Source organism: Ceratotherium simum, chromosome 26 (genome assembly GCF_057802395.1).
Source record: "Ceratotherium simum simum isolate JZ-2026a chromosome 26, ASM5780239v1, whole genome shotgun sequence".
Lineage (NCBI taxonomy): Eukaryota > Metazoa > Chordata > Mammalia > Perissodactyla > Rhinocerotidae > Ceratotherium > Ceratotherium simum.
The window spans coordinates 42,310,277-42,333,941 of NC_141925.1; the positions used below are offsets into that span (position 1 = coordinate 42,310,277).

A 23,665-nucleotide genomic window follows, 5' to 3' on the forward strand; every position below is an offset into this window, starting at 1 on the left:
GACATGAGAGTTCCCCTCTCCCCCACTCAAAGAATGAGGTTGGATTTGGGGGGAAGGGGCAAGACAGTATATATTGGAAAGTGCCTGTATCTGGGAACTAGACCTGGGTTTACTGACCTTGAAAAATCATTGTACGTTTGGGCCTCCATTCTTTCTTTTACAGAATGAGCGCTTTCAACTAGATCTCTGAAGGCCTTTCTGGGTCTGAGTTTGAATCATGGCTCCTTTTGATCCTTGGACAAATTACTAAACTTCTGAGCCTTGGAGTTGTGGGTCTAAATAAAGCTGAGTCACATACCTGGTTTGGTATCTCAGGTGCCCGGTATTGTTGGAGATGTCAGTAAGTCTTAGGAGAGGTGGTTCCTTGCACTTAAAAGTGTTCATAAATAAATTGTCTTGGGTTTTTTAGTCCTTCTGAGGTGGTCAGCAGCCTTAGTTGGTATGGACTGAGCTCTTAACAGCCTGTTGTTGCTGATGGCAGCTGTCAGAACGTGCCCACCTAGTGAATTGCCTCCCTGGGTGTGGGGGGAGTGTTCTGCCCTGACCAGCTGTGAGGAGGGATTTGTCCACAGGAAAGAATGCCCGGGCAAAAGCTTTCCTCCTCCATCAGCTTGGGCGTGCTCCAGTAAAGAGGAGGGAGCATTAGTTCATGCAGTAGAAGAGGATGGCTTGTTAATTTTTTGAATAATTTTAATTCACAATTTAGCAATAACACTTTGTGTGATTAGGTTTTTGCCATGTACTGAATGAATCCACCGGTGTTGGCTCATCTGTCACTCAGAACCACCCTAAGAGCGTGCTGCTACAGGTATAGCTGTGGAAATAGAAGTGAAGGATGTGCCTAAGGTCCCACAACTCCCCAGTAACCCACATTGGAGTCCCCGCCTTGAGTCCTTCTGAGCTTTGCCTGCTAATACCAGGCTGCTTCTGTGAGAAACTGAGCAGCAGCCAAGGTTCAGCACGCATTCACTGAGCTCGTTTAGGGTCGGAGTTACTGAGTGCAGAGAGAGAAATCAGATGTCTCGCCAATAGGAAAATACAGATTTGGGCAAGGTCAGAACAGTCAAGTTTATTTAAAATCCAGGCTCACCAAGGCTCTTCAGAAAGCAGGGTAGCTCCTGGAAGTTGCTCCTATTACACTCTTGTTCCTCGGTGTAATTTCTCATTACAAGTGCCTGGAATTTGACATAAGACTGGAATTTGCCTAGAGGATTTCCACAGATGCTTAAATTTCTCTTGAGATAAAATGCTGTTGCTGCATTTCTATCCAGTTTTAAGAGTTCCTGAATGCAGTGATTCTCAAACTTTTTCATCTCATATCCCTGTATACAACTCGTAAGAGCTTTTGTTTATATGGGGTGTATCAAAAACTAGAAATTAAAAATACTCATTTGTTTAAGAATAATAAAAACTCATTACATGTTAAGATACATAACAATTTCATGAAAAGTGATTGTTTTCCAAAACCAAAAATAGAAGAGTAGCACTGTTTCACAGTTTTGCAGATCTTTTAGAACTCATCTGGACTCGGATAGCTGCTTCTGCATTCAGTCTGTTGCGGGATGTTGTTTGAGGTGAAGTATTTGAAAGAAAATCTGGCATCACAATAATAGATTGTTAGAAAAGAATGGCTCTAAAGGGTTGAGGTTAAGAAAGTTCTCCTAATTCAGGAACTGAATGATGCCCTGGGTTAGGCACCAATGATAGAGGTCCTTCTCCTCAGTGCAGTCTAGAACTTGATAAAAAATAACTGAGTGTGAAGCAATTAAATAAAAGGGATGAGTAGGGCAGGAGAGTAATTATAAAGGAGTGAGTGATTCTCTCTGCTTGGGGCATCCACAGAACAGAGTTCTTCATTCCTAGAACTTTGCGGGTGAAGGGACATCAAATGGGGTTTAGTGGCAGGGGACCTTGTGTAGCAGATAAGGTGCCATGCAGACAAGCACAGTTTTCTTGTGCTCTATTTGTGTGCAGTTAGCACATTGATTGGCTTCTGCACTGTCAGCTGAATCTGCGTGTTGACTCACACTGGCTGATCTGAGTGGCTAAGAACGGCAGCTCCCTCCTCCTGGGTGCACAGTGCTCAAAGCAAGCTTGGAGAATCAACCTTCTGAAAACCAGGTGGATGGGCCGGCCCTGTGGCTTGGTGGTTAAGTGCGCGCGCTGCGATGCTGGCGGCCCGGGTTCGGATCCCGGGTGCGCATCGAGGCACCACTTCTCCGTTCATCCTGAGGCCGAGTCCCACATGCAGCAACTAGAAGGATGTGCAGCTATGACACACAACTATCCACTGGGGCTTTGGGGGGAAAAAATAAAATAAATAAAATCTTTGAAAACCAGGTGGATAATGCTGTTCTCTGTTTCTAGGAAGTGACATGAAGTCACCAGCCTGATCAGAACATGCAAATGTGGTATACCAGCTTGCTAATTAGCCTACTGGTTTGAATTGTCCAATTCTGCTATGGATAAATGTGGTGGAATCTGCACGGCCACCAGCCCTGCCTCTAATGAACCACAGACACCCGTGGTCAGGGAGGAGTTGTGGCGAGAGTGGCTGGGTCACTGCCAAGAGTCCTCAGTACCAGGTCAAAGGATCGTTGGTATTCTTCATAATCCACACCTGGCAAGACAAGTGGATCAGGATTTCTCAGTTTAAGTAATCTGAAATGGCACTCACTCATCCATAGTATGGGAGAGCAAAGTCAGGAATAACTTTGGGGAACATTATGATTTTTTGGTTTTTATTTAGGTAGTGCATGCGCGTTAAAAATACAAAAGGGTGTAGTCTAAAACAAGTTTTTTGTATTGCCTTCAAGCTAAGAATGGTTTTTACATTTTTAAAGGGTTATAAAGTGGAAAGACAACGGTTAGTTACCCATGGAGCTGAAAATATTTACTATGTGGCCAGTATGGTGACCCCTGGTTTCCCAGTAACTCTCCCATGCCTGTTTTTCCCGGCCACCCATTTCCTCTGCCTAGAGGTAACCACAATTCTCTATTCTTCCTAATCTGGCTTTGAAGTGGAAGGATTTTTGCTTCTTTTGAGTACTTAATGACTTGGACCATAAGGGTTTTGCCTTGTGATTTTAAACATGGATCATGGAAATTTGGTGGTCCCAGTACCTCTTGAATTAGATTTAGGCCCGTTTAAAAGGTGGCTAAGTGGTATTGGGGCACTTGAGCCCCAACCTTTTATTTTGAAAAATAACAAACACGAAAGTTGAAAATAATGGCACAGTGATAATCAAGTACCCACTACTTGGTAGGGCAGTTAACGTCTTGTCATATTTGCTTTCTAGTGGCTTGTGGAATCTTGAAATTAAGTTCCCGTGTGATATTTTACTCATGTTCATACTTCTCCTAAAAATAAGGACATTCTCTTAGTTAACCACTACATTGTTGTTACACCTAAGGAAATCAATAATAATTCCCTAATATCAGCCCACATTCAAATTTCCCTAAATTGTCCCCAGAATGCCTTTGATAGTTCTTTCTAACCACCTCCCACCAACTATGATCAAATTAAAATTCATTAATTGGATTTCATTATTAGTTTTCTTTAGCCTCTATTCCTTCCACGTATTTTTTTATGACATTGACTTTTTCCAGGGACCAGGCTACTTGGTGATCTCATAGAATATCCTGGGTTTGTCCACTTGTTTCCTCTGTCATTTAATTTGTCCCCATCCCTGCTGGGGCACTTTTTTGTCTTGCATAAGGATTTTGCTTTGTCCCCTCACCCAGCCTTTTCAGTGATTCATGTGGAATTGAATTTGAATTGAATGGGGGCCGGCCAGGGTTCTCCCCCAGAATCACGTAGTCTTAAGCCACAGCCAGCACCGGAGCCTGGTACCTGAGCCTATAAGGACAAAGATGCAGCTCTGAATAGGCTTGAGGGAGTGCCTGCCACCCATGGGAACCATCTTGTTTTCTGACTGGAGGCTTCTAGGCTGGGGTCTTGTGCCTCCCCACAACCCTCTCCTGCTTCCCCTGCATGGGAAACGTACTAGATAGGTCCTCAGTCAGCTCTTGCTTTGATTCAGCAAGACATTTCACACATGCACTCCGCCTCGGGAGCCCGGGTGGGCTGCGGCAGTTCTGCCTCTACCCCTGGGGGAGGTGGCAAAACAAGCAGGTGTGTCTGAGAGGCTGCTGCCTTATTGGATCTACCTTAGGAGAATGAATGTAGGCTTAACACCATCTTGATGTTAACTGGCTCTTCCCACCATAATGGACAAATTACCCTACTCCTTACTGGCTCTTCCACAGGGCCGGAGAAGAGACATCAAAGCCTTGCACCTCTTTCCGCTCTCTCTTAGCCTGAAGCCCGAGTTTAGGCTTCAGTGGTTGGTCAGTTCCTTCAAGCCTGATGGAACCCTCATTTTAGATTCCATTGTTTGTTATCAAAGCCAGCTGTCCTCCAGAAGTCCTCGCCTCCCCAAATACGGAGGTCTTATATTATTACGGTTTACAGGGGTTTTTGCCTGCTAAGTTTGGAAACTGCTGTTTTTAAAACATTCCTTGTGGGAATGTTGTCCCTCAGTGATGAGTTCTAGGTTGGAGAAGGTTGGCACACTAAGAGGGAAAAATATTCTCTTGCCCTAAATTAGGAGATTACATTCGAAATAGAGACAAGATAGAGTTAGGAAATTCTGGCTGGATAACCGGTATAAAGGACGTAACCCGTATAAAGGATGAGCAGCTGTGGCTGACTGCAAGGTTCTGGGTCCCTTTCCGTGTCACCTCCCTAAATGCTGCCCAGAGCCCCAAGATCAGACAAATACTACGTCCCACTGCTGGGCGAAAGCAATAGAGTAGTAATTGCTCCCCGCGATGAGTTAGGATTTATATTTCTTTAGCCTAGTGGTGACAGGGCCAAAATGAACCTGGATAGGAAAACAAAACGAAAAACCCAGCCTTGGCCCATCCCTCAGGGCTTCAGCACCCAAGAATGCACCAGCGACGACGGGTCAGGCCGCCCCTGTCCCAATACTTGGGTTACCAAATGGTTCGCAGGGCCCGGGCGTTGGGAGAGGGGATTCAGCATCTGTCCGGTCCCGGCCCCACCTAGGGGCTGGCTCCAGTGGTGCCGTCCTCTGCCGCCCCGCCGTGGGCGCCACCCGGCTCTGCAGCTGGTCGGCACCGACGGAGCCCCGCCCCAGGCAGTGCCCCGGAACGGTAGGAGCGCCCTCGAGCCCAGCCCGCCCCCAGCGCCAACCCCCATCTGGGAGCTCTGTCCTCGGGCTTCTCGCTGTCACTTGTCATCCCCCAAACCCCTGGGTCCCAGGCGAAGGACTCTGCTGTCTGCGTGCCCGCGGGACTCCGCTTTGCGTGGGCACAGGTGCGCGCGTCCACACGGGCGAGTTCGCGTGGTGACCTGCACCGCTCTACACGCCCGAGAGTAGAGGCTGGAAGAGACCCTGCTCTGAAGAACTAGGGGCTCTCACGAGCGGGATCACGAAGGTTCCAGGACAGGCCAGACACCCGGATGTGAGCCGAGCGGAGACGCCGCTGTCTTCCAATCGCGGGCAGTGGCGAGAGCCAATCACAGGCCAGCCTGTCCCGCTCCTCCAATGCCCGGCCTGTTGCTAGGGCTTGGGTCCCCGCGCCGGGATCTGCCTGCGCAGCTGCCCGGCCGATTGGCTCCCGACCCGGCTGTCCTCCCACCGCGGGGATTTTCCTTCCTTCTCCACCCTTGCCGGTCTCCTCCGTCTGTGCCCTCCGAGCGCGTTTTTGTCGCCCAGAGTAACCTGGCCTGGGCTCTGGAGGGCGTTGTCCAGCGCCGTGGTCAGTGGAAGGAGCTGCAGGGCCCTCGACCCGGTGCCTGCCCCTCAGCTTCCCCATCTGAACAACGGTGCCACCTCTACTGTCCTGTGCAGGTTTGCTATGCTTTTTTCCCTCCACAGCTGTCATTCTGGAACCAGCCCCAGGAGGTTACGTTATTCCCGTATCGCAGAGGAAGCCAGGGCTCTGTAGGCAGCAGCTGGAAGGGCTCAAAGGGGGATGGTGACTTGGGTCTGTCAGGTTCCATCACCTCGCACACTGGCCCCATGGCCGAGGACACTGAGGCCAGCCCCTGCCTCTCTCGGGCATTCACGGCCCTCCACAACCAGGCCCCAGCTGCCTCTCCAGCCTCAGCTGGACCTGCGCCCTGTGTCACAGCCCCATCCTCCTCCTGTGCGAGTGCCTGTTCCTCCGCCGCGCTCCTGGATAAACGCCCGTAACTGAGTTGAATGGTGGCCGGCCAGGGCTCTGCCCCAGAACCAGATGTCGGAAATGTTAGGGAGCACAGGCACCCTGATCTCTACCGTTCCCATCTCCCAACATAGAGCTGTATAATCAGTTCTGGGAGGGGAGATGGGTTGCCCAAGGCACAATCACACCTGGATTTAGGAATTGAAGATCAGCTTCAGTGTGGCTACTGACTTTAGAAAGGTGACATTTCTGTCACTCAGCAATGTCTGGCATTTTCCAAATGAAGGGCTGTCAGTGGCAGAAAGCTTAAGAGCTCAGGATTTGAATTCCCATCCCCCTGTGTCCTAGTTATGTGGCATAACTTCTCTAGTTCCTTAGTCTTTCAGGGGATCAATTTCCATATCTATAGAATGGGGATAATGCAGTCTTCCTCGTGCAAATGCCTGCCATTGACTGGATGCTCCAGGCACTGTTCTACAGGCTTCCCGTGTATTGATTCACATAATCAGCTTCATTTTGCAGAGGAAGAAACAGACTTAGTAACTTGCCCACAGTCCCACAGCTAGTAAGTGCCCCAGTGGGGATTTGAAGCTGGGCAGTTGGACACCAGCGGCTGCCAGCATAACCGCAAGCCTCTGCTGCCTCTCAGCGGCACACGGTTGCTATGAGGATTGAATAAACTAAGGAGTGATTGGCAGCTAGCAGGTGCCCAGAACATGCCCGTTGTGGTTAGTAACAGAAACAGAAACACCTATGAAGCAGGGTGGGGCAGGGGCCCGGGATCCAGGCCTTGGCTGCCAGACCCTGCAAAGGCAGAGTCAGGGGTGGCAGCCAAAAGAGTGAGCCAGGTCCTCTGGGAGGGAGCTTCCAGAAGGTTTGAGGGCTTTCAGAGACTGAGGCCCAGAGCAGAGAAGAATGTAGCCAAAGGCATGGTAGGTGTGGGGCTGGGGGGTGTCAGTGTTCTCCAAGACTGGATCTCCTGCCCCCATTTCTGCTCTGGGCCAGCAGGACCTAGAACCTGGGCAGATATTCCCAAAGGTTCTGGTGTGGGTGGTGTCAGGTATCTGGGCATCTCTGGGAGAGCACCAGGGGGCAGTCACTTACTGTCCTTTCTAGGGGGGAGGGGAGGATGGGGAGGCCCAGCCCCAGGGCGCCTGCCTTGGCACTGCTCCAGGCCCCTCACAGGTGGGGCCAGTCCAGCCTGAGGCCTGAGCTGGCAGGGCCTGCTGCCTGCTTGGTGGGGACTGATTATTCCTCCTCCAAGTCACCCTTCCTCCCCCCCAGAGCTTTGGGGCTCCAGGACCCCTGCTGAGGGAGTTCAAGGTTCAAGGCTTTCAGACAGGTCAGGCCTAGAGAGGGGGTCTTCTGGATCTTCAACGGGGCCACTGAGGGGATTGTAAAAGGATAGCTCAGCCACCAGGGCTCAGAGAGAGGTGGGGGTGGGATTCAGAGAGGGAGAGGGCTCAAAGAAGTGAGAAAGTGCAGTGGTGGGGCTGGGGGTTCAGAGAAAATGGGAGAACTCCCAGAAAAGAGGAGGCTTCTGTGTGGGAGAAGGGCTTTGGTGTTGGGAGTGTGTAGTGAGGGGGCGGGGCTAAGTAAGGGAGATGGAGGATCAGAGAGGGACAAGGGAGACTCAGCAAGGAGGGCGGGAGGTCAGAAGGGGAGGAGGGCTGAGAGAGAGTGGGAGAACTCAGAGGGAGGGGGCTGGGTGGGGAGAGGGCTCAGTGACCTCTCTGGTCATCCATTCACCTAAGATTAAGTTCTCAATCTCCTTATCCCATTTTCTCTGCAGCCTGAACACAGACTCTCCCAGCCATCCCTAAGGGACTTTCGAAAGGACTTCCATGTACCTCTCGTGGAGGGGGGATGATGTGGGAAGAAAAGGGTTACCCAGACCTGCCCTGGGGTCAGGGCCAAGACTGAAGGCCTTTGTCACATCAGGCCCTTGTTGGTCCTGCAGAGAGCTGTCCGTATATCCCTGGGCATCCCTGGGACTTTGGCCTTCCTACCATTGTGAGGGGACCCTGGGTAGCTGGCAGCCTTTGTGATTCCCCCTTGATTCCCATCCTGCACAGGGCTGACAACACCAACAGACAATCAGGGCAGAAAGGGCCTCAGGGGCCACCCAGCCCCCTCAGAATGGAGACTGAGCCCAGAGCAGGGCTGGACCCCAGGCCATGCCTCCGACAGGGAAAGAGCTGGCCTCAGCCCAGTGCGTTTTCCTGAACTCAGAGCTGCTCCTGCCACCTCTATCTGTTCTTTAAGCCTTCTGGCAGGTTCTGCCCTGTGCAGCCCTGAGGTGGGATAGAGGTAGACTTCTTTCCACTGAGGCAGCCCCTGGACCACCAGTGCTGCATCTTGACCCAGTCACTGCCACCTTAGGCTGGGCAGAGTCGTGTACCAGGCTGGCAGGTGTGCAAGGCTGGAAGGAAGGGTGGGAGGGGCCATTATGCTGCAGGGACCCCTTCCAGGGCTGGTCATTTTTCCCTAGGGTCTCCAGACATGACCTTTTCTCTCTGGGCTGGGAGCTGGGAGCCCTGGCCAGGCACTTGCCTTCCCCTTGCCCTCAGTCTGCCCCTCAGAAGAGGTGCAGGTGGTCGGCTGGCCAGCGAGGCTCTTCCACCCTCCTCGCTCCTACCCAAGGCCATCCAGGGATTCCATCATGGATCCAGAGCCGTCCCTTCTTAGCCAAGCCTGGGATTCCTGGCGTTTTTCATGCTGCCAGTTCTCCCAGCACAACTAGAGGTTGGCAGAGCTGTCTCACAAGAAGCCGTTGAGAATATGGCTCATCCTTAGGAGGCAGCATTAGATGCACACAGTGAAGTCCGAAGTCCCCTGCCAGGTAGGAGAGGGGGAGGAGGACCCAGAGCCCTTGACTGAGAGGATGGTGCCAGGGAGGGACGATCCTGCTCACACGTAGGTCTCCCCCACAGGAACAGGACCCTGTGCTCCTCAGGGCCGGCACACAGGGGCAACGGTTGATGGACAGACAGTACACACTTTTTGGGGGGCACATGCTGGGCCTCCTCCACATTCCCTGGGGCCACTTCCCTGGGAGAGCAGCATGAGGGTGGGGCTTGACCCCTGTTTCACCCAGTACCAGACTCTGGGCTCTGGGCCTGGGCTCATCCAGGCTCACCCCTGCAGCTTCCTCCCTCTCCTTCCCTGCTTTGGTCCTGAGCTGGCAGTTCAGTTGCTGCTGTGCAAGTCTGGGCCTCGGGCCAAGCCCTGAGTTCCCAGGCTATCCCAAACCCCCAGGTCCCACTGTGTGCATGTGGGGGTGGGGTGGAGTGTGGAGGTGCAGGGGGTCCAAGGTAAGGCCAGCAGATAGGACCCCCGTCAAGCTGATCCCTGCCCTGTCCTGGGCTCTGCCAGGGTGGGGTAGGGTTTGAGTGGTTGCCTTCAGCCCAGGGGCTCTGGGGTCTGTGAGCCCCATGGCCAGTGCCTGGACAGGCTCCAGTCCTGGCTGACTTGCCACTCCTTTCTTTGCTTGGTTGCCCCTCCTCCCATCATGAAGGTACTCTGGCCGTGCCCTTTGGACCCAGCACTGGGGTCCTCTGCAGCCATTCTCTGGGCAGTTTTTGCTCCCCACCCCACCCTCTCCACAGAGCAGACTGTGCCCGGCAAACCCTGGGTCAATTCTGTAGCAGGGAACAATGATGGTATCTGGAAACAATTCACTCCCTCAGCAGCCAAGGCCTGGGTCTGCCTGACCTTACAGAGAGTGTGAGGTCAGCAACCTCCAGGCAGGGAGCCACGGCCTCAGCAGATTCCATTCTTCCATCACCACCTCGGACCCCCACATCCAGCAGCAGAGCTTGCTGCTGCCACATCCTGGCACCTGGCCCACCCTCCCACTCCCCCTGGCTGGACCTATGCCCACTACATCTCAGCAGCACACTGACCCCTGCCTCTCTGCTGGCTCCTCCCAACCACTGTCCTCTAAGATTTGGAACCTTGTTTCTAAATCCAGGATGCTCAAACCCTTGGATGACTTGGTAGCCCGCACTTAGCGTGGCCTTCAATACCCTCCCAGACAGGGCCCACTGCCTCCCTCACTTGCCCTCTCCACTGGCAGCTCCTCCTCCAGCCTGAACATGCCAGCCCTCCAGCCCTCACCCATGTGATTCCTCCTTACCTGTCACACAAACGTCGCTCCTGGAAATCCCTCTTTCCCACTCCACTAAGACCCCACAGGTGTCCCGGCCCCTCTCTTGTGGCATAATGCTGCTTTATCACTGAGCTGTTTCCTCTGCTTGCCCCCTTGAGAGCAGGGATTTGGATCAACTGGCTGGATGCTGGGCCCAGAGGAGGTGCCAACAGAGAGAGCAGATTTCACAACTGGGAGGGAGAGAGAAAATGAGACAGCCAGGGATCAGCCTGGAACTGAGGGTGGCTTGTGCACCCCACAGATCCCTGGGGGAGCCGGAGCTGGTGAGTGAGCAGCAGCCACAGGGACTTGAAGTCCTCGAGGGAGCCTTCATCATCAGCCTGGAGCATGGAGCATTGCCCCTCAGACACCCTTCAGCTGAGCAGAGGGGCCCAGATGCTAGCATTCATTGAATCAAGGCCCATGTCTGAGGCCACAGACCTGAAGGACATCAGAGACCTTTAGAGGGGGACCCACTGAAAATCAGGGAAAGGCCTGCAGAGGCTTGGAACTGCTTCTGCACCACAGCAGCAGTGCAGGGACTCACCAGGTCTCCCAGTGCCCACTGCCAGCCCCTCCCAGTGGAGACCTGCAGACCCGAGCCAGCCAGCCCTGTCCACTCTGCCCAGAGGTGCTGCCCCAGATCCTACACCTGAGCTGAGCTCTGGGCATAGGGCCAGCCCACCCTCAGACTCCTCTCCTGCTTTCTGTCCCCCATATGGCCCAGGCAGGCCACAGAGCATCTACCTCAGTGTCCTCGCCTCCTACTTCAGTTTCCCCTGGAGACTGGGGCCTGTTTCCTTTGCAGGGGCTGAAGTCCTCCCCTCCCACCTACCCTATGCCCCAGCTGTGCCCCGCATGGTGGCTGAGCCCTGGGACCTCAGAGCTGCTGCCCTTGGACTCTACTCCTATAGTGCCAACAGCATCCCAGGTGCTGAGCCTGTCTGCCCCAGGCCATGGCCCTGGACTCTGGGCCTGAGACCTCTGGCAGCTCTTTGCAGGCCATTTTGCAGTCTGGCCCCTCTTGAGTGGCCCTGGCCCCCAGGCTCAGCTGTATCCCCCTCCTCTTCCTCCTCCTGAGGCTCTACCAAGCCTCATTCGGCAGCACTTCAAGCTGTGGAGACCCGCTCCCCTCCCCAGCCTTGTGTGTGAGCTAACCCGCCCTCCCTTGCCTGTGGCCACACAAATGTCCCCCCACCTCCAGGACTAGCTGGGTGGACCTGGGCAAGTCACTTCCCCGAGGCTCCATGTTCCCAGCTGTTAAGCAGGACTAATGGCACGTCCTCGCACGGCTGACGTGAGGATCAACTTGTCAAAGGCTTGGCGCTGGCTTTCCCACACTTCAAAGGCACCAGCGGAGCAGCTGGCAGCCTTTCTATCACTCCCTCTGACCAGGCAGGAGGACGCAGCCACGTCCTTGGAGGCCAGGGCCATCCTGTTGCCAACGAGGGAGCTGGCGAGCAGAGCGATGGTGGGAACAGAATGGGCTGGCTCTGGGTCGTGGCCCCGGGAGCGAGGAGGTGTCCAGGAGACACCTGAGACGTGGGCATGTGTGTGTCGGGGAGGAGGGTGGCAGACTTAGGAGATGGGAGCTCAGGAAATGAGGGTGGAAGTGTGGGTAGACTGGGCAGTGCCCTGGTTGACAGGCCCGGACCTGTGCTGCCGGCTGGGCCAGCACAATCCTTGTTCCATGTGTTTATTTCTCTGTTGGCTTTCCTCCAGGTCCAGGGAGGCCTCCGAGGGCTGGGACCTGCTTTGGCTTTACGCCTGCTCTAGATAGTGATATCCCAACAGGGAGCCCACACCAGCAAGTGGCCGTCAAGAAGCTGGGCACCCAGCTAGTGTGTGTGAGTGCATTAGGCCCTTCCCTGCAGGGTGCTGCTCCTCCCAGGGACCCTGGGAAAGCAGGGCTATGGGCTTAGAAAAGAGCACAGAGTGTCTCGCCACAGCCTCAGGCTCTAGGACCTTGTCCTTGGAGACAGTGTGGGATCTCTAAAATTCTTGGGGACTTGAGACTGGGCTCCAAAGCCCCTGTCTGCTTTCTCCCTCCCCCAGGTCATCCCCAAACCCTCCTTGGGCCAGGTGAGAGGGTGGTGGGTAGGACAAGGGCAGACGAAGGTGGGTGTGACTGTTCCTGCCTGGGACAGTCAAGGCAGCCCTCCTGGAGTGACCGCCTTCCCAGTTAGGACTCTGTGTCTCTTCCACCAAAACCCGGGCCACACTGCCCTCACTCTCTGCAGGACGCCCTTGGCCTGAGAGCCCAGGCCCCACCCTGCAGGCACGGGTGTGCGGGAACGGGTCCTTCGACTAGGCCAACCTCCCCTCAGAAAGTCACCTGGAGTTGCCACACCTCCTATACCGTCTACAGGGTCCTGCTCATATCTGGAAGAATAATGAAGTCAGGAAGGGACTCTGAGCTCCCAGGAAGCTCCCCTCCCTCAGCCCTGCTCTGTCCCCCTTCACCTGACCCTAGCCTAGGTGTCCCTGAGGGCCCAAGCCTGGGCTTGGTGCCTCTCCCGGTTTCCCCGCTCCCACACCTGCCCCTGTGATGGACACCACTGTACCCACAGGGCCCAGCATGGGGCTTGGCACACAGCAGGCCCTCAGCAAATATGATGAATGTGTGAGCCAGCAGATGGTACTGACCCCTAGGCCTCCACAAACACCAGGGTCTGAGGCAGTAGCAGGCAGGGACTTGAACTTTATTTGAGAAAAACAGAAGGTGAATGTATCAAAAGAGTAGACAGATTGGCAGGTGGGGATGGTCAGTGGTGGCTACTGGGGGGTAGGCAGCAGGGCTAAGGCCTTTACTTGGCTCCAGGCTGCTCCGACTTCCCAGCTTCTGGGCCCCCCAGCTGGGCACGTGCCTCGAAGGTGACAGGGATGGTGATCTCCGCCGACTGGGTGGCTGACTTGGGAATTGGGGCCTCCACGGTGAGAGTGCCCTCAGGGGACAGGGAGGAGGAGACCAGGGTAGGGTCCACACCTGGGGGCAGCCTGGACATGCAGAGAGAGAAGCCGAGAGTTACACACCAGTCTGTCACTGCACCCTCCCCACTCCCCCACAATCTGGCACCAGGACTTACGTGTATTTTCGAGTGAAGCACCTGGAGATGTAGCCATGCTCGTCCTGCCTCTCCTCGTGCTTGCCTGGGGGGAGAGTGAGGTCAAAGGTTGGGGGGAGAGGCCACCTCAAAGGCCTGCCCCCGTCCAAACCTGCCCCACCTGCCCCACCGGGTGGCCGGGATTCATGGCCCCCAGGATTCGTGGAGGAGGAAAAATGACTACGGAATTTGGGGGCCCCGGACTGTCCCGGGCCCTAAGAAGCTTCTGGAAAGCTCAGTTCAGGGTTTGGGGGGGGTGGGGGCGTGGCGCCAGGCTCGTGCACACGCCCCTTCCGCAGACCCGAGCTAGGGGCAGGGACAGAGCCGACAACGCCCTCTTCACACTGACCGCGGGGAGGCGCGGGGGGAGGCGCGGGGGGGCGCTGCGAGACCTGGTCATTGGGGGCGGGGGTGGGGGAGGGGTGGGGGTGTCTCCTTGGAAGGGTGCGTTTCTTCCCTTAATAGCGCGTTTTTCCGGCCGAAAGGCCCTTAGGAGGTCCTCGCAGGCCCCATTCTAGAGCAGGGGGCACGGGCTAGGGGGCAGGGCGGGGAGGCCAGGCCCAGCCGAGGGCTCTGGCCTTCGGTCCTTGGCTAATTTTTCACTGCCCAGGCCTCTGGCTCACGGTCCAACCCCCGCCCCGCCAGCTTCGTCGCCGCGGGGCGGGGGGCTCACCGGTGATCTCCACCACGCCGTCCTTGGTCTTGACGGTCAGCTCCTCGGGGGCGAAGTGGTTGACGTCCAGGGACACGCGCCAGCGGTCGGCGGTCTGCCGGATCTCCGAGACGCCGCTGCTCAGCTGCCGGCTGAGCGCGCGGCTGTAGGCGGGCACGGCCACCGCGCCGGGGCCCTCGATCGCCGCCCCGGGCAGCGGGCGCACGTAGCCCGGCCAGCCGCCGTGGCTGAACCATTGCGACCACTCCTCGGGCAGCCGGGGCAGCCCGAAGGCCTGGTCGAAGAGGCGGCTGTGGGCCGGGTACCAGTCCCGGAAAGGGTCCCAGCTGGGGCTCCGCAGGAGCGAGAAGGGCACGCGGCGCTCGGTCATTCTTGCTCGGCTCCGCGCGTCTGGCTGCGGCTCGGAGAAGTGCTGGGCCCGGCCCCGCAGCGCTTTTATAGGCCTCCAGCCGGGTATTTTTAGCAGGCGGTGTTTCAGGTCTCTATTAAAGGCAATGACGGACTGGGGGCAGCCCCTCCCCCGCATCCCTCCCTCTGCATACCGGGGTGGGGGCGGGACGAGGAAGGCCCGGCCCACATCTGGAACCTTCTCTTGTTCAAGAAAACAGATGACTGGAGCACGGATGCTGGTGCAGTGCTCACTGCCGGACACTCGCAGGCCTGGGCGCTAAAGTGCTGGGCCGCCGACTGTGGACAGTCCTATCCTTTTGTCCAAGGGGGCAAAGCTGAGAGAGGTTGGGCCGCCTGTCCCAGGACACACAACTAGGAAGTGGCAGATCCAGGATTTGAACCACCGAGTGTCTGTGAAAGAATGTCTTAAGAAGCAGGCTGGTGGGGTTTTCGGAGTGTGAGCTCTGAGGCCAGACTGCCTGAGGTCACATCCTGATTCTGCCACTAATTGGAGGAACTTGTGTGAGTTAGACTCTGGGTGCCTTAGTTTCTCCATCTGGAAAATGGAGACGATGATAATAATAATACTTACATCATTGGGTTGGTGTGAGGATTCAGCAACTTAATGCAAGTAAAGACTTCAGTCCAGGGCCTGGTACATGATAATGATTAGTTATTGTTATTTTTGTCCACCTGAAGCTGAATAGAGGGACGAGGAAGGAGAGTGTGCATGTACCCCTATTGCAAAGGCAGTGCTTGTGTGGGTTTGGCCATTTTCTCTGTTCCCCCTAGGGGGGCTGGCCCAGGTCAGATACCCCAAGGCCCAGTGCTGAGAGGGAGTCAGGAGGAGGTTATTGTGAAGTCTCCCCATCATATCTGTCCTTCCTTGAGGAGCCCTGCACAGGGAACCTGAAGGGCCACAACCTTGACTGTAGTCTGGCCTTTGCCATGGACTTACTTGTGATTCGGAGCAAGGCCCCTCCTTTCTCTAGGCCTCAATTTCCCTTTTTGCAGATTATGATCTCAAAGCCCCTTTTTTGTTGATGATTCCCATGGCACAAAGGGCAAGGGGGCTCCAGGCCGCGCAGTCCACTCACACTGCCTGGAGCCTGAGGCCTGCCCCTTGACCTCACCTCCTCTCTCTCTGACCACTTATGGATCCAGGCCCCTATCTCCCAACTCTGGGAGAGGGCTCTGCCGCAGGCTCCTGCCATAATCCTGACGTTCCCTCTCTCTTGCCTTCACATGCACCACCCTGGTCCAGCCTTATTTCTCCCCACTTATGTCCTATGATCTTTCCTTTTTAGATGAGGAAACTGAGGTTCAAAGAGATTAAGTGACTTGCCCACTGTCTCCACTGGGACACTAGCAGAGTAGCCTCTTACCTCTCTAGTGCCCAGGGCTCTTACTGTTGGGGGCTCCCATCTTGGAGTCCCCCCCGTTTCTCTCTTTCTTGCTTGCTGCCCCTCTCCCGGGGCTGGGCTGAGGATGACCTCCTGCCAGTTCTGTAGGGGGCCTTTTGCTACCCAGGACACCTGAGGGGCTGGAAGCCAGACTCTGAGCCACTCGCCTTGATGAGTTGGGGGTAGCACCAAGTCTCATGCCCTCTCTGAGCCTCAGTTTCCTCTTCAAGAGAGAAAGCTCCTGGATGCTCTTCTTCCTTACCCACCTGCTCCCCATCAGAAAAGAGCTGAGGCTGGGCATGAATCTGAGGTCACCTCTGAAAAGGCCTCTGAGCTCCTGGGGCTCTCGTGGGCCAAGGGTGGGAGGCAGACAGGACCCATGCCCTCTGCTCCACCTCCCTTGCTGGATCATGTCATGAGCTAGTGGGTCTGAGTTGGGAGCTACTGGGCGCCCCCCAAGGGTCTCAGCTTCAGGAAGCCCTAGGCCTTCACTCCCTGGCACTCCCAGCCCCACCCTTCCCCAGCTCTATAAAGTCGGGGTGAGGTCAGGAGCCTGGAGGGCTCTCGTCCGCGCCTGCCTGCCCACCTTGGCCCAGACTGGAGCCCAGGTGTCCCACCCTAGAGGGAGCTGTCAGGTGTGGTCATGGATGCTTTCAGGTGTGGCCCTGCCAGGCCCAGCCACGCTCTGGGTGGGGCTGCCTGGCTGGCTGCCAGCGCTTTGCAGACACAAGCTCCCTTCATAGCTCCCTTCATCTGCCTGAAACCAGGACAGGGAGGATTTATTCCCACTGCCCCAGCCAGGGGAAGTTGTGCAACCCAAGTTGCAACCCGCACAGCACTCTGCCCACGGTGGGTGGGGAGGCAGAACTGAGAATTCACATCCATCTTCAACGGGGCAGTTCTTGAGGGACTCTTAGATCACCCTGCCAATCACAGGGAGGGGACAAGGGTGGCTCTGGGTGGTGGTAAGAGGGTGTAGGGTGTGTGGGAGAAACTGGCTTTTGGGGTCAGACAGCCTGGGCTTCAATCTGGGTGCTGGTGTTCACTGGCCTGTGACCTCTCTGAGCCCACAGGTCCCCATCAGCAAAACATGACTACTAATGTGCCCATCTTGCAGCGGTGAATCTCAGATGCAATAACGTGTGTGAAGTGCCTGGTGCTCAGTGAAGTGTCCATCCTTATTAAGGGAGGAGGGCCTTTCATTGTTTAGATGTTGAGACTTAGACTAATGAAAGTTACCCAGATGTACGCACTTCATATAGAGTGTCCAAGTATCTTATCAGGCTCGTGAGTCTCCTGATTCTGGTGGAGAGACTTACCAGGCCGTCCAGGGAGGGCTGTGGGCGCAGGGTGAGGTGTGCAGCCAAAGGTTGCCTGTCGGGATGGGGAGGGTTGGGCCAGGCTCCCTGGGGTCCCTCCAGCTCTGCCCAGGTGCCCTTCCTCCAGGAGGTTGCACCCCTGCACCCAGGCACAGGGCTTGGAAAGAGAAGCAAAGGCTGACGTCAGCTCCTCTTGCCCACCTTCCCAGATGTTCTTTGACAATCTTCCACTCTAGCATTGGGGCACTGAGCTGCCAGGAGTAGTTTTTCTGAGATTATGAGGATAAGTCCACCCCCAGGGATTTCCCAGAAGCCAGGGGGACTGGAGGTAGATGGGCACTGCAGGGTCTGGGATTCCTTAATCACAAGGGCCCACCCCTCATCCCTAGCCCCAAAGTCTGGGGTACTCTGCCGCAGCCCCAAGACCAGCCTCCCAGCCTCCCAGCCTGGCACTGTGCCTGAGGCCTTGGCCGCATAGCCACACCCTCGGCAGTTCTTTGCCAACTGCGCTGAGCCATTCTCTCCCTTGCTGGCCCAGCCTCAGAGAAAGCGCTGGAGTCTTCAGGCAACTGCCCGAGCTCCCCAGAGAGGCCTGACAGCTGACAGATTGCACCAGTCGCTGGGCCTGCTGGGAACTAAAAATGTGGGCAGCAGTAATTAGAGTGCATGGGGTGAGGGGCACCGGGTCTTTCTGGAAGCATCTAGACACTGCCCCTCAGGGAGTCCATTTCCATCTCCAGTCTATCCCCTAGGCCTCTGGCTTCTGGCTGGCCTTGGGGTCACCGCGCACCCATCACTGCTGAAGGGGGCCCAAGGAGGGGCCAGGTGGGAGGGCTGGGGATCCATCCTCTGGCCCCTCCCGCCCCGCTGTCCAGCAGAAAGAATCTGTCTGCTTGGGAGTCTGGGGATCTGCATGTCTCTCACTCTGTGACCTTGGCTGGCGGCCGGCTCCCGTGACTCATTTTCTTCATCTGTACAATGAGACCATTGGACTGGATGTTCTCTAAGGCTCCTTCCAGCACCGTGAATCAACAGTTTCTCCTCCACTCTCCTTCCTCCCCCCAGGTCCCCTGCACCGACTGCCCACTCTGCCTGCTAATGCTGCTGGAGCGGGTGTGTATATGGTGAGTGGAGGCAGGGGTGAGGGAGGACCTGGAGATGTGACATCCCCCGTGGTGGCTGTGGAGGGGGGAGGCCCTATGGCTGGAGCACCCTCGTGTCTTAGGTGTCCTAAGAGCCCTTTTCAGGTGGAGGGGGCCCTGGAGGAGGAAGGGCAGGTGCCTGGTGATAGGGCCTGTTTGCCGTGTACACCCTCAGCTGAGAGAGGCAGGGGGAGGCCAGGGGGCTTCCAAGAGCATCTCAGAGAGGCAGGGGATGGGGGTCGCCAGCTGGGACACCCAAACTGGGCATGTGCACTTGTGACTTGCTCCCCTGGGTCTGGGGCCGCAGGAAACCAATTAAGGGAAACAGGACACAGGAAAGCCCTGTCCAGCCTCCCGGCTGCTGTGTGTATTGGGAGGGGAAGGATGGGGGTGGGTTCCCGTGGCCCCATCTGCAGAGAGTCCAGGAGGAGACCTACTATACCCCAAAGGCCCACATCCCAGGAAGGTTCCCCCACCCCCGCCCCGCTCCCCCTCCTTGCTACCCGATGCAGAATTGGAGTTTCCTGTTTTCCTGCCTGCCTTCCTGGCAGTATTTTTCCCTTTTCCCAAGGTACAGAGCAGAGGCTGAACCCTCAGTCTGTGGGAGGGACAGGGGCCTGTTATCCTCCCCATCCTTCCCCCAGGAATGGATGCCGCTTCCCCAAATAGCCAGGGAGGGCGCTGAGGACAAGAGCTTAGGGCTTCCAGCCTGAGATGGACCCTCCCCCCGGGGCTCTCTCCTCTCTGTCGGCCTGTTTTGTGCCTCTCCTGACAAGCCACCAACCCACAGTTTTTCCTCTCTCTGTCACCCTCTAGTGTCTTCCTGCTGCCACCACACCTTGTCTTTGGTCCCTGCCCTCCCCCAAGGTTTCTGGAACCCCTCACTTCCTGGGTCCCTTGTTCACTTATTTACTCATTCAACAAACATTTCAAGGGTGCCTATTTTGGGGATGCAGAGACCAAGAAGGCGTGGCCTGGGCTCCAGAAGCTCACAGATATAGGGAGAGATAGACATGCCAACAAATAATGGGAACAGTAGCTTGGGGCACTAAACAGGAACAGACCCAGAGCTGGAGGAACCCAGAGGCAAGAGCGGCCACTGCAGCTGGGGATAAGGAAGGCTGGTTGGAGTAGGAGGCAGTTGAGCTGGGCCTCAAACCATGAGCTTGCCTGAGCCTGTGCAGGTGGAGAGGGCAGGCATGGGGGCCCAGGGAGAAGGGTCAGCTGGACTGGGGTGTACTGGAGACAAGGGCAGTGATAGGAGAGGAGGTCAGAAGGCTGGCAGGAGGAAAGGATAGCAATTCCAGGTGGAGCCATTCGAAAGGCCTTCCAAGCCCCATGAGCGGGTGGAGATGGTCACAGGATGCAAGGTCCACAGGGCAGGGAGTTATTGTGTCCTCAGAGCCAGGGACTATGTGTGGCACATAGTAAGTATGTGTGGAATAATAACATATAATTATATAACATAAGTATGTGTGGACTGAGTGAATGAATGGTGAGATTTGCATTTTAAATATAGTGGGATGGTTTGGATGGGGCAAGACTGAGGCTGGCTAGCTAGTGAGGAGGCGGGCATATGGGACGGGTCCTGGTCAGAGGTCAGGATTGTTGGGCCAGGAGTGGAGGTGGGGCAGAAAGGGAAGCAGTGGCACCATCTGGGAGCAGCCTGGCTGTGGGTTCGGAAGGGAAGGTGGGCAGGCTGGGCATTAGGGAATGGAATGCGGGAGTGGGGGAGGGAGCGAGTATGGGCTCACTGTGAGACAGGCTGAATTTCTATGCCTACCTTTGGGTGTGTTTCATGCCCCCCTTGCCCAAGAGGTGGCATCTCTGGAGCAGGGCCAAGTCTGCTCTCCCCATAGCCCCAACCGCTTTCTTGAGCCCCAGTTTTACTGAACTTGTATAAAGGGTTAGAGATCACGGGTAATTCCTTGAACAGCTTCCTCACGTCAGAAACAGAGCCACTGGCCAAAGGCCCCCTCAGATGCCCCTTCCGGTCTGGAGGAAGAAACTGGAGGGAGTCATGTGCTGACACAGCCGTAGGCTTCAGAGCATGGCCCCTACTCTGGGGACCAGGCCAGACCAAGGACATCTCTGTACCATGGCTCACACAGACCAGAGCCCTGGACATGCCAGCTACCTCCTCAGCAGAGGTGGACCAGGGTTCTTAACCTGTGAGTCCCTAAAGGCTTCAAGGTGTCTGTGAGATCCAAAATTGCATGCCAAATTGTGGGTATGTGCACTTCTTCTAGGGATGGGGCTCCCTACCTTCCTCAGGTTCCCAAAGAGCAGCTGATTCAAAACAAGGTTAAAATCCACCACTCTAAGAGAAAGGAGAAGGAGGAGGAAAAGGAGAATTTGTGTATTTGTTTAGATCTATATAAAAGAAATACAATGTGAGTAGCTATTAAAAAAAAAAAAACAAAAAACCCCACCACTCTAAACGCTCCCTCTCCTGTCCCCATCCTAGGGCCCAGCCAGGGCTGGACATGTGGTATTTTCCTTAAGTGGCCACTTCTCAAATGCTCGCTCTACGCCAGTCCCCGTGCGGAGGTTTCCTCTTTCCTTGCTTTCAACCTCCTCTCAATCCTGTGTGTCCCACAGCTGGGAAGGGTGGGCGCCCGGATTCACAACCATGGATGCTGCAAGCTGTGTTCTGGTGGCTCTGGAACACCCCACCTGTAGGGAGGGTCCTCTGTTGGCCTGTGCCTCCTCCCTCTGCCCTGTCCCCATCCACTGCTGAAGCTGGGCGGGCTATGAGGGTTGGGGGCAGTGGGGGTATTCAAAGCCCACAGGGCCTCCAGGCTGGACGGAAGGTCTTCTTAGACCCCTATTTTCCTCCCCACCGAGCTGCAGGCTCTGCAGACTCAGGCACAGAGGCAGGCGGATGGCCGCGCTCGACTCTGGTTCCGTGGTGCAAGCTCTTCTCTCTGCAGTCCTGAGGAGTCTGAGCTCCTCTCATTTCTCAGAAGAAAGGACCTCAGGACCCCATGCCCTCCCCATACTCTCCAGGTGCCCAAATCCACAGAGGCCTGGTCTCACCACCTGCCATCCGGGCACTGAGTGTTTTATTAGAGTCCAATTTTTATCCGCACCGCGGAGAAAGAGGGAGGGGGAGATAGAGGAAACCCGGACCAGACCCCAGACCCCTCCCCCCACTAGAGCCCAGGGCATCTGCCCTGTTGGGCCAAGGAAGACTTCGTGAGATCCCTGAGGGCCCCAGGAGGAGGGGGCTGGGAGCAGCAGAAGAGGGCTGGGGGCCACTGCTGTCCTGTTGATGCCCCAAGCCAGGGCCATCAGTCTAGATCCTACCCTTTCTTTGAAGGGCTGTAGCACCCCTCCCTGGGGAGCCTTGGCTGACCACCTCCCCATCAAACTCCGAGGAGGAAGTGCCTCCTTGGGCAGGCCCCAAAGCACAAGCCATCCTATGCCTGTGACCCTGTCCTGCCATCTGGCCCACGTCCGAGACACTGGGACACGGGGGCCTGCTCAGTCATCAGACTACATTGCTTTCCCGCCTCCTCACAGGCTCCTCTGCCCCCATCTCTCTTCCACCTCCTGACCTGAACCCCTTTTGATCTCAGGGTTAGATGCAGTTGTGGTCTGTATGTCCCACCTCTTGTCATGCAGAAGGCCGGCCTGGCGTGGCCTTGGCGCAGGGCATGGGGTGAGGGCTGGAGGAGAGAGCCTGGCCTGGAGAGGAGAGGTGGGACCAAAAGGGAGCTCCCTGGTCGCTCAGGCTGGGGCTTAGTGACCCACCTAGTCTGGGTACTCCTGGGCCAGGGGAGGGGTTTGGAGAGGCTGTGGGGCCAGCCTCCAGCCCTCAGCCAGGGTCCTCCTGCAGCCAGCTCAGAAGGAAGCAGCTCCCCAGCCTGGATGGTGGCGCACCAAAGGCCATTAGACCATTCTTCCTTCTGCCTGACTTAGATCCTGCTTGCTGGTCCCACCTCCCCAATGCCGGAGAGGAGCGGAGGACCCTGTGGAGCGGGTAGGGGAGGCTCCCAGGTCTGAGGTGTCCCTGGGTCCACTGAGCTGAGGTCCCCAAGCAGGTGGCATCAAGCAGGCAGGTGGACAGGGGATCCCTGTGTTCGTAACGGCTCTTTGTTCCCTGGACACAGTGGGCGGGCAGGAGGTGGGGGGTGAGGACCCTCTAGAAACAGCAGAACCCAGCTCCTCTTGTCTGCAGGGCACCCACCCTCAAGGTGTTCCCTGGCCCCAGGACCTCTCTGTAGCAGCAGGGAGCAGGCCCCCTCGCGGTCCTGGGGCCTTACCCCTGGCCTCTCCCTGTGCCAGGGGGCACCAAACAGTGTGTGTCTGGGCTCAGAAGCCCCCGCTCTCTGAGCTGCTCCGGCTGTGGTAGCTGGGACTGGGGGTCCGGGAGGGGCTGCGAGTGCGGCTGCGGGTCCCACGACTGCGGCTGCTGTAGCTTCCATGGCTGTGGCTGTGGCTGTGGCCGGGACTGGGGCTGCGGCTTGAGTAGTCACTGCTCAGGCAGCTGGAGGAGGATGAGGGGCTGGGCCGGTAGTAGGGGATGGGACGTTTCCGGGCACTGCCGGGAGGGAGAAGCTAATTACAGGCCATCCAGAGCCCTGAGCTCTGCTGTACTGGGCCCTCACTCAGGCCCCCAGCCCCTCCCCAGCAGTGGCCAGGGCTTCCCTGCCTCAGTGTCCCCAGAGCCCTGGCCTTGTGGTACCCCTGCCCCAACAGGACTGGACAGTCAGTGGTCACTTGCCAATTTCATGTCAACTGTTTTGTTTCTCCTCACTTGTCTGCAGGAAAAGGGGACCAAGGCTCTGCTTGATCTGAGCAGGTGCTCAATAAATATTTGTTAAATGAGTGAAACTTTAAAATATCGACGACTCACATTAACTGTGCTAAGCAGTGGCTTCTGTGCATGGGAATGGTTTGTGGATATGGCCCAGCCCTGCTTCTCTGTCCCCCAAAGAATCGAGAGTTTGGGTTTTGCATTCACTCGGAGAGAATAAGGAGGAGACCCTGGGCCACTGCTGCCCATGCCCACAGCCCGGCCCAGTCCCGCCGGCCCCTTCTCCTCACTCAGCTACCTCCCGCCGGCCCGGAGTTAGTTTGAAGCCAGGAGGCTGTGACCCAGAGAAAAGAAAAGAGAATGGTTAAGCGGGTGACAAGGCCCCATCGCGTGAGATTAATTCTGAGAAAGAAAACAGGTGTACGTTAGTGGGAGGAGGAGGAGGCAGCCTGGGAGAGGGGCTGAGGTGGGTGCCAGGTGGAAAATGTGGGGTCCGGCTGTCTTAGGACCCCCCTGTGTACGGGTGG

At 56.3% G+C, this 23,665-nt stretch overlaps 2 protein-coding genes across 3 annotated transcripts in view; both read right to left on the minus strand.

Moving 5' to 3' along the window:
* Positions 1-13,028: 13,028 nt before the first annotated feature.
* Positions 13,029-14,564, minus strand: HSPB1 (heat shock protein family B (small) member 1). Its single transcript, XM_004442133.3, has 3 exons — positions 14,123-14,564; positions 13,432-13,495; positions 13,029-13,342 (listed from the first exon to the last, which is right to left on the minus strand). Exons 1-3 carry the CDS (start codon positions 14,490-14,492, stop codon positions 13,153-13,155), a joined length of 624 nt encoding a protein of 207 aa, XP_004442190.3. The 5' UTR covers positions 14,493-14,564; the 3' UTR covers positions 13,029-13,152.
* Positions 14,565-21,409: 6,845 nt separating this feature from the next.
* Positions 21,410-23,665, minus strand: part of SRRM3 (serine/arginine repetitive matrix 3) — a 34,906-nt gene continuing 32,650 nt past the window's right edge. The window contains exon 14 of one of the 2 annotated variants that reach the window (XM_087417717.1): positions 21,410-22,922. In XM_087417717.1, coding sequence (XP_087273843.1) covers positions 22,694-22,922 — 229 coding nt within the window. In that variant the 3' untranslated portion in view covers positions 21,410-22,693. The remainder of the gene's footprint in view (positions 22,923-23,665) is intronic. The other variant, XR_015548632.1, reaches the window with a different exon arrangement.